The sequence below is a fragment of the Ruditapes philippinarum genome, unplaced genomic scaffold (genome assembly GCF_026571515.1).
Source record: "Ruditapes philippinarum isolate M1 unplaced genomic scaffold, ASM2657151v2 ctg4247_1_1_1_1, whole genome shotgun sequence".
Lineage (NCBI taxonomy): Eukaryota > Metazoa > Mollusca > Bivalvia > Venerida > Veneridae > Ruditapes > Ruditapes philippinarum.
The window spans coordinates 32664-46615 of NW_026866237.1; the positions used below are offsets into that span (position 1 = coordinate 32664).

General features: G+C 30.1%; 1 protein-coding gene across 1 annotated transcript; it reads right to left on the reverse strand.

Moving 5' to 3' along the window:
* Nucleotides 1-3212: 3212 nt before the first annotated feature.
* On the reverse strand, nucleotides 3213-12325 carry LOC132731876 (uncharacterized). Its single transcript, XM_060718174.1, has 3 exons — nucleotides 12188-12325; nucleotides 5330-5487; nucleotides 3213-4021 (listed from the first exon to the last, which is right to left on the reverse strand). The coding sequence occupies exons 1-3, from the start codon at nucleotides 12285-12287 to the stop codon at nucleotides 3797-3799; spliced, it is 483 nt and encodes a 160-aa protein (XP_060574157.1). The 5' UTR covers nucleotides 12288-12325; the 3' UTR covers nucleotides 3213-3796.
* Nucleotides 12326-13952: the final 1627 nt, after the last annotated feature.

Sequence of the window (13952 nt, forward strand, 5' to 3'; positions counted from 1 at the left end):
TATGTAATTCATTTCTATTCTGCAAAATCTTGCTATGACTGCATGCCCAACACATTACGTAGTTATAGAGTGTGTAAAAGAAACGTCAGAGAGAAGATACCCATCTACGAGATTGTCAGTCATATGTCATGCAAATGTAATAAGGACAGCTCTGAATCGTAACGCAAAGATATCTCCCCGTACAGACACTATAGTGACAGAAATCGGAATACAAAATATTCATGTACACTACCCTACCTTAACAATATGATAATCAAAACAGAAACAGAGAGAAAGAGTAAGGTTATTTAACCAATTGCACTATGAAATTAGTACATTGTATAAAAGACTAAATGGAATCGATCCGAATTCAGAAGCATTTATTTCGTAAATTACGTAAGTGAATTTTCTAATAATCAAATAATCTAATAATTTCTAGTAAATTATTTTCATATTGTTGTTATTTCGTTTTGATATTTACCCTTAAAAGATGATCCAAAACGATTAAGCACATGCTTATTTGTTTCCATCAAACACCATTGTCTCCATAGTTTACGTCAGCCATATAATTATTGTTCTCTTACTATCGTAAAAACAATCTCAGCAAGTAGTAAAAGATTGTTTCGTTGTCATAAATTCTGATTTTCAGAAATATCAATAGAGAATGGCAAAACAAGTGTTGTCATGACTAAGTAATGCCAACAAAGATTTGGAAAAAAACATTGCCGTGTTTTAAAATAAACTTGTTTTTTTATTTACTTGTTTGTAAAGAGAATCAGATTGAAGACGCAAAAAACAAAATTAATTTTGCTCAGATATCCATGGAAAAAATGCTATGTGTATTATAACAATGTTGTTTCCTGTTTTGTGTTTCCAGAAAAATGTATATCTAAATTCTAAAAAAAAATAGATTAAAATGTTTTTGAAGAACGACAAGTAGTGATAGGGACACATATATGCGAAAGTAAACTGACGCTGCTTGAGGATTAAAACATTCACACTAACTTCAAATCGGGTCAAGACAAACTACTCAAATAATCACACTCGGTTATCACATACTGGAGCATTATAATCTTGAAGATATTGGAAAAGATTTACTGCTCGCTGTAATTAAAACAGAAAAAAATAGAATACCGTCGTAATCTGTTCATTTCGAAACTAATTAAATGGCGTATCAAAGGGGAATCTAGTGAGAAAAAAATATTTATTGCGGTAATTCAAATAGAAATTAAAATATTCTCATATTACCTTAGAATTGCGCTATCTATTGCATTAATTTTGAATAAACGTTGACATTTGTAATGTATATAAAAATGTCTAGCTTTTGGTTATGTTGTTTCATAACTTGTCTAGTTCTTTTTACATTAATTGTCAAAAACGGTTAGAATAAATTGATATATATTTTTTATACCAACGTTTCTTTTGTTGCGTTTACTTTATGGTGAATTCGACAAAAGAAAGTGTGATTATAATATGACACTCTTCTACCATAGTTAATTTGTATAACCACATTTTAATCTGTGACAGCATTTAAGGCAAATATCTCTAACAAATATAATAGTTTGTGGTGGTTGAAATTCAATGCTCGTTGAAATATTTATGCAACATCAGATGGAGTCCTTACAATAGGAGCCAAATGATGGCAACATTTACAACCAGTATGGACCCAAGTCAACTGAGAAATCTGTACAAATTCCAAACTATAGCTTACCTGTGACTTATATTTATTTCCATAATTTGAAAATTGATCGCGGACTGTTCAAATAGAAGGAAGATGGGTTTGTTTATTTACAAAATCGAGCGTTAATATAAGAGTTAGGATATGTTTATTTGGTCTCGATTTGTCAGGTCGCTTTATAATTTGAATGTAGAATATGTACTATTATATTCTTTAAACTAGTTTCGGCAATACTCTATAAATCTGTATACAATTGTCTTTATGATGGATTATTAAAGGGTATAAAACTACATTGTATATATCATGTGTCATTGGTATACAATTAATAAACAGTAAAATCATGTTGCTTCCATAATCATATAAACAATTCTGAAACAGATGTTGCATAGAACGTCTATGTGATTTAACATGCATAATGTATGGAAACAGAAAAAAAACCAGAATAAAAGATTATGCTCCTATTTAAAGTTGTGTTTAAGTCGTTTAGCAGCTGTGGTAACTACTAACCTCTTATGCTTTGCTTATTGCATGAACAAAGGAAATGAGCCGCGTCATGACAAAAGCAACATAGTGGGTTTGCGACCAGCATGGATCCAGACCAGCCTGCGCATCCGCGCAGTCTGATCAGGATCCATGCTGTTCGCTTACCAACTCTATTACAAGTAGAGAAACTGACAGCGAACAGCATGGATCCTGATCAGACTGCGCGGATGCGCAGGCTGGTCTGGATCCATGCATGTCGCAAACCCACTATGTTGGTTTTGTCATGACGCGGCTCAAATGCTTTTCGATATGTTGAGATAACACATAATTTTCAATGTCAATGGTGTCATGCAATATGTCAAAGAGACAAACATTAGACGTTGACAATTTAAAAACACTCCTAATAAATCATGTTTATGAAAATTATCTATCATATTTTATCTAATGTTCTACTTTTTTATTATTCTATTATATATGAATATAGAATTATCTTCCCGATTAGCTTAAAAGCTATAAAAATGCAGATTATAAACTTTACAAACTTATAAATGCAATAATATTAAAACAAGTTGGTCAGTTCAACGTAACCATCATAAAATTTTAACCTGATACGGTTAATAATAGTTGTCTTTACCCTATAATCAAGATCTTTAACAGATTTCTGTACAATCATCGGAAAAAGTCGGGTGGAGCTTGATAGTACAAACCATAATTAGCGAACATAAATGGTATCTAACATTTATCAGCATTCAGTTTGGTAGGTTCGTAATCAACTCTCTGAACTTAAAGTATTATATAACATTTTACCAAGTTGGTCAGGACGTATGATAGAGCGATATATGTAGATTATTTTATCAAGCCTGGTTACAAGATTCATTCAGAACCATATCACTTATTTTGGACATTATTGTAAAATTTGAATGGGAGTGATGAGCGGATCAAATATGGAAAATATAGAGGATTCCTGTATGTGAGTGCATACAAATACTGCACATGGTGAAAAGGAATCTTTTCAGAGTGGGTAAACAAAACAATGTCATGTTATTTGTTTAATTGAAATCTTCCAAATACGTATTTCTATTTCATTTTTATATCATTGGGCATATGCTTTTAGATTTCACGCTTCTTAAATTGTGACAATTTGCTCTTCTGCCTATTTTAGAAAGAAAACATGTCTGTAATGAAAGAGAAAGGAAAACATACATAAATGACATATATACATAATTTATAGAAAATGATAATCATTACTCTGACTAAATATTCAACTTTGCCATAGAAAGTTGTAAAAACAATTGTTTAAACGTTGATTGGTCTACCATATTTTCAGAGCATGTCTCGATCATTTCCGAATGTCTTATGCCATCAACATATTAATCAATCATTGTACATCTAAAACAATTCCAAATTTCTATGTATCATTTGCGGAAACTTGCGTCTTTGACATTTTTTATGCTCATTATCAAATTCTTACATAACAAGTGTTTTATGAAAAGAGGTGAACATATATGTGTAGTATATGAGACAATAACAAAAATAATATGGGGTTATTTACAGAAGTACAGATATACAAGTAAACAATACAATGCAATACGCAAATTAATCTGTCCCATATACATATATATATATATACGACTCCACACGATCAGAAGTTCATTTTTATTCTCGAGTTACGTATACAGCGAGAGCAAAAAGAGTTCCAAGAATTGTTATAATCCTCGAAGTTTGAACAGTATCAGCATCGTTTCCATCGTTACAAAGAGGTTGTGTGCAACAAGAATCACAGCGTTTGGCAGTTTGATATCGATGGCAACCTGGGTCGCAGTCCCTCGAGCATGACCTTTCAATTTTCTCGACTTTACCATCCGCTTCCAATCGTTGAATCTGTAAGCAGGAATATTTTTTACTTAATCTAAGTTCGTATATATTAGATAACTGTTTTCAGCATATTTTAATTAAATAAATTTAACATTTGAAATGCCATTATGTGTTATAACAGATATGAAATGCATAATTGCATATATAAGCACTCAATCGACGTAGGTTTTCAAATTGTCATGTCTATACATAGTTCATTACTAGGTCAGTCAAGTAAGAAATAACAATCTAAGCTTGAGTTTTATATGCGAGGAAGCTTGTTCTTCTGTGGATTTTCATTATCTCTTGCTCTTTGCAGTTCAACAAAATCCTGCGTTACAACAGTAATAACTTTATCAATTAAATTTACAATAAATGAGAACATTCACTGTAAACATTTAATGGAAACAGTAGAACATGTAGTGAAATCAATCAGTAAACCAATAAATGCCCCGAAAATTTGTCTGCGGCCGATATATACGATATAAAAGAGTGTGATTGTTGCCAAAGGTTTAGTCGAGATTGTCATTTCATTAGATTTTGATCTTTGAATAGAGCCTATTTCACTTTTAGGACAACGTATATTGCAATATCTATTTATATGTGTCGAAACAATATCAAAATAGCTATATGCATATGTTTATTTTTACCGATGTGATCAAATATAAAAACGATCATAAACAAGGATATAAATTATTAAGTATGCTAACCATTTAGAACTGGCTTCAGAATTTTTCAAAAATTGTAAAAGCAAGCATAAAACAAACAATTATTTCATGTGAAGGACTGTTAAAACTTTTTAGGCCTCAGTCCGGCTAAATCTAATTTTCTGAACTGTCGTCAAACTGTTACTGGGATAAGTTCAAGGAAGGACGGCATTCAACAAACGCATCCCCAACACAACCCATCACCACTGGACAACCGACAAGGAGCCCAGCAGGACACCAAACAAGCACAAGGACAATGCACAAATGGGAAGCCAATACAAACAAACCCAAAATAGCAAACAACAGAAACCGACACAATAATTCATGTTGCGATGATTAAGTGCTGAAGTACAAAAAGTGTCAAATAGGAAGTCTATTTCGCCAGCATGTTCTTTATATAAAGCGATTTATTCTACATGAATTTTGCTTTGTAAAATTCAAAAGACCTTAGAGTTAAATATATGCTTTTAAAGTTAATATTTTTGCATGTTAATATGAATATAAAGGCACTGTCTAGACAACAGGAACTATACGGCGATATTTCAAATGACTAAAACAATTTCGACTTTATTTGAAGAAGTTTAAAGTGCTCATGTTTTATTTATATACAAGTGAAAGAAATGCTCACCCTGCAAAATGGCTCATATAATTTACATTCAGTTTTCGTCATATTTCGTTTATCTGTTAATGTAATACATTCCTTATTTGGCGAAGTCTTGCTATGACTGCATGTCCAACATGTTAGTAATGGTGCGGAGATATCTTCTCGTACAGGCACTATGGTAACTGAAATAAGAATACAAAATATATTAACATTCATTATCTCAAACATACGAACATCAAAGCAGAAAGAAAAGGCTTAAAATGTATTTTAAATGATCATAAGAATGCCACGTTTTTTCCCTTTCATTGTTATTTCGTTTTGACATTTTAGAAGAATAAGATCCGAAATGATTAAGCGCAGACTTATTTGTTCCGATCCCATACTGCTGTCTAGATATTTTATGCCAGCCATTCAATTAATTTTGTTCTATGAGGAGACACAACATATATTAAGAGATTGTTTCCTTTTCATAAATGGCTAGACACATGCAGTCATTACAAATATTTGTGCAAATTAAAGTTTAACAAAACCATTGCTGCTCCCATAAATAATATTGTCTTTTATATTTAATAGTTTGATACAGCGCCTTTAAACAATTGCAGTGTTGTTTATTTAAGAATTAAAGAACACTATAAATGTTGCTCAGAGTTCAATGAAAAAATGTCATGTTAATTTTTATAAAGTTATTCACCGTCACGTGTTTTACATGATTTTCAGACAAAAAGTTTTAATTCAAAAGAAACTTTGGATTTAAAAAACAGTGAAAAATAGTGAAAAAAAAACAGAATCCCTTAAGATCGCCCAAAACGCAAAATTGGAAATGCTGCAGACCCATTTGAGTCTGTTTATTGACTGTTCTAAAAGTATAAGCTACCGTCCCCGACCCCTATCTTTGGATCAAGCAGTATTCGTCATTGATACATGACAATCATGTGAATTTGAAATAGAAACTTATACAGCCGTGATCATGGAATCTTCAATGTAACACCTTTTTGCAATTCCATAGAAAGTTGCGTTCGGTCCACAAGTAATATATACGTGTTACCTAAACGAGAAAACAATGGGCAAAAGTACATAAAATGGAAATTTGAAAGAGGATCCGAGGTTATAAACAACACATCAATGTGCGAATGATGTTCGCTGACTTACACATTCTCACTGAATTTAAAACAGGTCCGAGCAAATACAAATGTTCATATAACTACATTCTGGTGTCTAGGTATTTAACAAATTTTGCATCACAATAAAAAAAAATAAATAAATAAATAAAGTAAACTACGGAAATGTTTCATTTGGAAAGAACTATATTACGTGGCGTGTCTAAGGAGTAACCTAGTAACAAAAATATATATATTGCTTTAATTTAAACAAAAAGTGAACTATTATTTTATACTTTTAGACTTATTAGCACTGTTTATTGCTTCCATTGACATTCGAAGTGAATTCAAAACTGCCTGACTGATTTTTATAGATAGTTTTTTTTTTCCAATTTATCGATTAAACAGCTAGTATAAATTAAACTATATAAAATGTTTACATCTTCATTAGAACTAGATATTCTCTTGTAACAATATATTGTGTATTTCTATGAATGAATGTCTTATAATAATATGATACTATTATAACAAAGTTGCATTTCTATAACTGCAAATTAATATGTGATAGCAATAAAAACAAAATACCTGTAGCAAATATAATAGTTTGTGTAGGTTGGAATTCTGTTTTTGTTGAATAATGAGAAATATCAGATGTGATATCGTGATACATTTGAGTACGGTTATGGTGATGGTAATGGTTTGCTTACAACATGTTCAAATGGAAATTACTTCATGTTCAGATTACATACAATTTTAATGGTGTCAGGAAAAATGTCAAAGAGACACCCGTAAGACATCGACTTATAACACTTATAACAAATATTTATACAAAATATTCAGTAAATGTTATCTTACTTAACTTCTAATGTTTAAGAATAAACAAATATTCCTCGATTTTTTGTAACTGTTCCTCCGCTTTGCTTAAAAGCCATAAGCCATATGAATAGATTATTAACGTTGAAAACGTAAAAATGCAAAATAGATAAAGAATAAAAGAAGAATAAGCAATTGAACATAAACACCATAAAAGTTTAACAAGACTTAAAACATTGATCGAAAGTTTAGTCGTTAATTAACTTTTGTTACACTTTGTGGTTTTAAATCACTATAAAAATACTTGCTTCCGTTAAAACTTACTTTACCATACATAATGACCTACAATCAGGAGTTTAACAAAACAAAAAAATTTGGACATGTAATTAACCGAACAAATCGTAATTGGTGGACACGAGCAGTATCTTACTTAATTGTCATTCAGTTTGGTAGTTTCCTAATCAATTCTTAACTTCCGAATTATTGTATAACATGTTACCATGTTGGTTTGGACGTATAACAGAACAATATTATCAAGTCTGGTCACAGGATTCATTAGGATCCTTATCACCCATTCTTGGACATCATTGTAAAATTTAATTATTTACAATAGTCAAATATGGAAAAGTACAGCATACTTGTATGTACATACAAAAACACCGTGTAGTGAAGAGACGCCTTAAAACTGGTAAGATAAAAAGGTTTTGAAATATTAATATTTTTGATCAATTTAAACATTTGTGTTGCAACTGTAATTATAAATATTTAGAATTCTGCCTACTTAATATATGAAACGCCAATAAAACACTTAGTTAAAGTTAGCTGGAATTTTATGTTGTGGCAATCAAATTCAATTACCTGCTGATAATTGATGTTTCTTAGTTTTCATGTTATTAACCATGTTCGGTAAATGGCAAGGGATTTGCAAACTTTGATTAAATTATGTCAGACAAAAACACGGTATTCAAGGTTATCGCGCAAATTCATTTCAAATTTAAGGTATTGGGTTTAAAATTATTCTTTTAATATCTCAGATTATAAACAAATTAAAATGAAATCAAAATTGTGGTGACAGTTAAAGGTCATGACAGTTAATTTACCATCAAATATAAAATCTCAAAGGCAGCCAATGTTGCATTTTATTTTCCTATTTCAATCATAACAAAAAAATGTATCAAAAAGCTTTAACACCATTCATAACCAGCAAAATGACTATTCTAAGCAAAAAATAAAGAAGGACAACTTAATGACATCATTTTAAAGCATGCCGTGCAGCTTACTTGGGTCAGGATGGGATTTTCCAACTGATTAACCGGCAAGAAAGAGCCAATACTGTTTTAAAATCGCGGTACTGGAAATCTTATCTAATATCTCAAATTCAACACTTTTTTACGTATTCCTACATACGCGAAAACAAAAAAGCAAAAGGACCAAATGAGTTGAAAAGTGAGTACTGGAGCATCCACTAATTGCAATCACTCTTACTCTTCAAAGAGACCAAATAGCGGACAGCGTAAATTCATGAGGCGAAAATCTCTTTAACACGTTATAATTTAGGAAGCACAATTTTCTTTCTTTTCGAAAGAAATATTCGTAAACACTAATATAGACACTTTGCATGGTGAACATTCTTGTATTATTTTAAATAATACTACATGTATGTTTTTTATCAATTCGAATTTATTTTAGAAAATCCAGCAAATGTTTAAAATGTTTGATGTTTGTTACATCAAACCCATGATTTCACACTTCTTCTCTAGCAAATTGTGAACTGGTAAGTAATTTCAGTGCATACTATGAGTAGATCAGAAGCTGAACTTTTTAATGTAAACCTTGTGTCCATGTAAGAAAAGTAATTACAAGGGCTCAATTCCTCTGCTGGGAATCTACTCAAATTATGAATTATGTTAATCTAGCACCGATGTTTATACTACGGCTCTATTCTAATATGTAAAACTAAATTGCTGAAAACTTGCACACCTTCCTTAAAGAAGTACGATACTAAAAGTTTCTTATAATACCTAAGCAATATGAAGGTACGGAAAAGAAAAAAAAACAAAACAAGAACATGGGCAAAAAAAATCTATGCTTGGAAATTAGCTTTTGAGATCTCCCTTATTTAGCATAGCACTGGCACACACATCACTTACTGTACATTCCTTGTTGACTTATATACTTTAGGTCAAAAATAATTACACTATCTTGTTATCACACCGTCATTCGCTGTATATAATTAATTATATACTCATTTGGTCTCGCACCTGGCTTACAATGTACTTTCCAAGTCACACATCAGTAATTCCCTTAATATATACACGAAATAATATCGATCTGAGTTGTTTATCGGCTATTATCACCTAGTGTTCATACCTACTGCCTTCGTGGTTAATTCTGCGTTTCAAAACTACAAACTTGTGGAAAAAATAATTAAAATAACAATAGGTCCGTAAGGTACCACAATAATAAACTCAGATACTATTATATTATTCTATTCAACTGGAAATAGTCACAGTCTATGACACTACAAGTAAAAACATTAAAGTTATAACAGTGCTTTATCATTGTTACATATTATTATTATGCTTAAAAAAATAAACTTCAATAAAATTTGTTTTATTAAAATGTATATTTTGCACATGATACATTGATTTACTTCTGATGAAGAGAAAAATAATTCTAGATAATGTCGTAAACATAATTGGCGTTGATTGTGATGTTAAAAAGTACTTGCAAAACAGAAATGTAAGGTAGACTGATTTATTTCATTTCCACATAGTCTAAATCCAGTTTCCTTATAAAGCATTAGATTAAAGTCGTATATTCAAATAATGTGTTTAAAGAAGACCTGATAGGATTCATGTGAATTGTTGAAGTCAATTCTGCAAGTAAAATCAGAACAATAAAATGACGGTCATCTGTTGAAAAAAGTATGTTATGTTTCGTTTTCAAAACAGTATATGATAAAGATTTTTATGATTTCAGGTATCCCTTTTCTTATTATATTTGAATATAACTGACAGTATTGACAGTTGATTATAAAAAATCTAGACTGGTAATAGAATGCATTAAACAAAAGAAGACTTGGGCTAAATGTTCAAGCTCTTTGTCGTAAAATGAAAGAAAAAGTCAATACGAGGTTGTGATAAACATTATTTATTTATTTAGTTATTTATTAGCGTGTGGAGAGGTTAAAGTTAAATGATAAATTATAAACATTTATCATAACCATCTTTAAAAAGAAACATCATATTTTTGGCTATTTACGTGTGTTGAGTGTTAAATAACAACAAATCCTGTCGAAATAGTACAAAAATAAAAAAAATTCTCTCTCGAGGATGCAAAATTCGTTGCTACAATACCTCTACAAATTGTTGAATTAAAGCCATAATATTGCATTCGTTTGATAATTATATAAGGCTTCAATCATAAAGACTTCAACAATATACAAAATGTCCCCATTTTATAGGCATGCTATTACAATATCAAATGTCCCTGACATGATTCAATATTAGTTTTGAGAAGGGAATAAACTAGGAAACATTGGAAAAACTAACAAAGCTTTATAGAAAAACAAAATATTGATTTTACAATCATCATAAAACAATAAGGTCCACGTTAAAACGATGTTACAATATGTTGTTTACAGTATCTCTGACAAGAAATATTAGTAACAATATCTTCTTAGTTCATATCAATTGGCATTAATCTTAATGTCAAATAAAATTAATGTCATGTGTTATTTGCAACTTGAATACAATATAAAGGACTGTTATCATAAAGGATTCTACATGTATGTGAATTGAAAATATCATGTCACTGTCTCATAAAACATCAAACATATCAATCAGTTCGTAATTTAGTGTATACATACATATTATTTGGATCACAAAGTTGTTCTCAGTATCTAGAGTGTTTGATCTCAACAAACGTTCCACAAGAAAATAATGTATGTTTATTTAAAGGGGCTGTCACATCAAAGACAAAGGAATGACAATACTCATTTACTTAACATTATATCTGAATAATTACTTTTCTTTAGGCATATTACTTATCGGCAACCAGGAACTAACCAAGTGCTACTTTATTTAATTTCATGTTGTTGTTTTTTAATTATTTGTTATAAATAAACTCGTATATATCGAAAAACTTAGTGTAAATTTAATTGAACACATCATTTAAGCTGGTTTATGGCGGTTTTTGTTTACTGATACCGCAGTTTATATGAACATTGGCATGTCAATGGATCATTCAATCCGAGGGACAAAACTGTATTTTTCTCTGTTCTAGATGGAATGAATAGACAAGAAAATTAAAGATGATTGAAGCCACTATATATTCTATATTCTACGGGTCTGGTGTTATATTATCCAAAATATTATACTCATATGAAACTCTTATGATGATGAAGGAAGGCTGAAAAGGAGTAATTTATATACAAAGAGAATCTTGGAATTTTATTTTCATGTGCTTTATATAATTATATCGTATATATGTTTTAAAAGAGAAAAGAAATGTTTATGAAAAATGCACAATATGCAGTCACTTCTATTTAGATATCAACCAGTATACTAACAAAAAATAAAGGAAAGATATAAAATCTCTTGGTATCTTTGAAACTATCAGTACGGGAAATTCGTTTTATTTACTTTGAAAATGACATATTTGTCCAAAATGCTGTCTATTGTGTTATGCAAGAACCATTAATTAATATACAAAAGCACAAAAAAGCAGAATGTAACAAATAAATTTAGTATATTTATGGTTGAAACAGATAACCCGATGTTTATCATCCATATGTAGCACAATATTTATTCTTTGTTCTTTATAAATATTAATATTTATTATATAGCTGCATGCAACGACTCATTTCGCAAAGTATTTCTTATATCTAATGCATGTATCATTTATCATGTTATAAAATATATTTGAAATTCGTAGAAATATTTTCACTAGGAAAAATATTGAATTTTACCTTTACGACATGTTATTCCTTGAAGCACCCCAAGTAGTAAAAATATTCCCAACTGTATGAATAATTCATTATCGTTTAAACTAAGATATTTCCACGACATATCTATTCCACATACTACTCACTATTTACCGTTTTCCTGTGAATGACAAATGAAAACTGCCGATGACACTTTACTATAAGAGGCTCTAAGAGAACATTATTCACTGTACTATTGATCACAATAGATCCATTTGCCTTTGACTTGTTAAACTTGTCTATGCCACTAATGAGAACAAAATAGTCTGTTCGACTTTATCAAAATGGTCTTTTAAGAAAGTGAGGTTAATGAAAAGAATCCCTGTGAGGCAATAAACAAAATAAAACAGCAAGAAGGAAAACGTTGGAGACAGGTGAGATAATATAGATATCGTTGGTTTTTTATTTTACAAATTATATATTTTCAGATTTTTTTTTTCAGATTTTTCAGATTTGTCAGAATATCATTCAAATATATTAAGTCTTCCAATGCCCTACTAAAATTCAAAACAAGTTATAATTATAGTAGAGTAACATGAAGTGCCAATTAATTAAAAATCAGTCTTTAGAGCAGAGTGCACGACCAATGCCGGCTGACTTTCATTCAGTAACAGCACTTTTTGTATTCGGCATATGTTTCTAAATTCTAAATTAAACTTCATTTAATTTCCAAGTTCTGCTTGTTGGGGGTTCTTTAAGGTTTTTTTTATATTTGTATTGATTGAAATAAAATATCTACATAACTGATATCTTATAGTACATATTTCGTAATTTTACTCATTGTAAAAAATGCTATTGAAAACAATTCCGAACATCTTTTACACATTGAATGATTTAATTATCGTCTCTGAAGACCCGTGTTATCAAATATTTTGTACATTAATAAGATGGAAATGAATAATGAGAGATATAAAATAGTTCTAATCTGTCTCATAAAGGCAGCCTACATTAAAGATGAAATAAAAATCATTCTCCATAAAATGTAAGACATGATTAGGCGGCCCACAGAGAGACATATAAATTATTAAATCATTTAAATGTGAAAATATCGCATGATTTGATTCCAAATTAAGAATATAACATGTTCTTCCGTTTGGTAGAATTCGCTTTGTATAAATATTGTCTTTATGTTTTTACTTGAAAATAAATTTAACATGCATTAGTTTTCTTTTAGAGATAATATGACTTCATTTGTGACAAATTGAAAATGATGTCAAGGGAGTTCATTATGTTCATCTATAATAAGCTTGTTTATCCAATATATCGTATTTGTTAAGTTTATCATGACAACTAAAGTGTCAAATTATTTCAAAAGTCTATGATGATTTAAGTTTATCAAGGTAAAACAGCAAATTAAGTTTTTGGAAGAATAAGATCTGTTAAGCACCGCTGTCGACATATTGTATGCCAGTCATATAATTAAATGTGTTCTCTATGTATGACTAGGGGGACACAACAAACATTTAGTGATTGTTTCGTTCTCATAAATTTTGATTTTAAGTAAAATCATTAGAGAATGGCAGAAACGTGCAGTCATTAATAAGATTTATGCGAACAAAATATTTAAAAAATCACTGCTGCATAAAAAAGCTAATTTTTCATATTCATATTGTTTGTTACAGCGCCTGTATACAATTTCAGTGTTGTGTATTTAAGAAGCAAATACTAATATAAATGTTGTTAGAGTTCAATGAAAACTTGGTATGTTTATTATGATAAAGTTATTGTCCGTCTTGTCTTTACATAATTT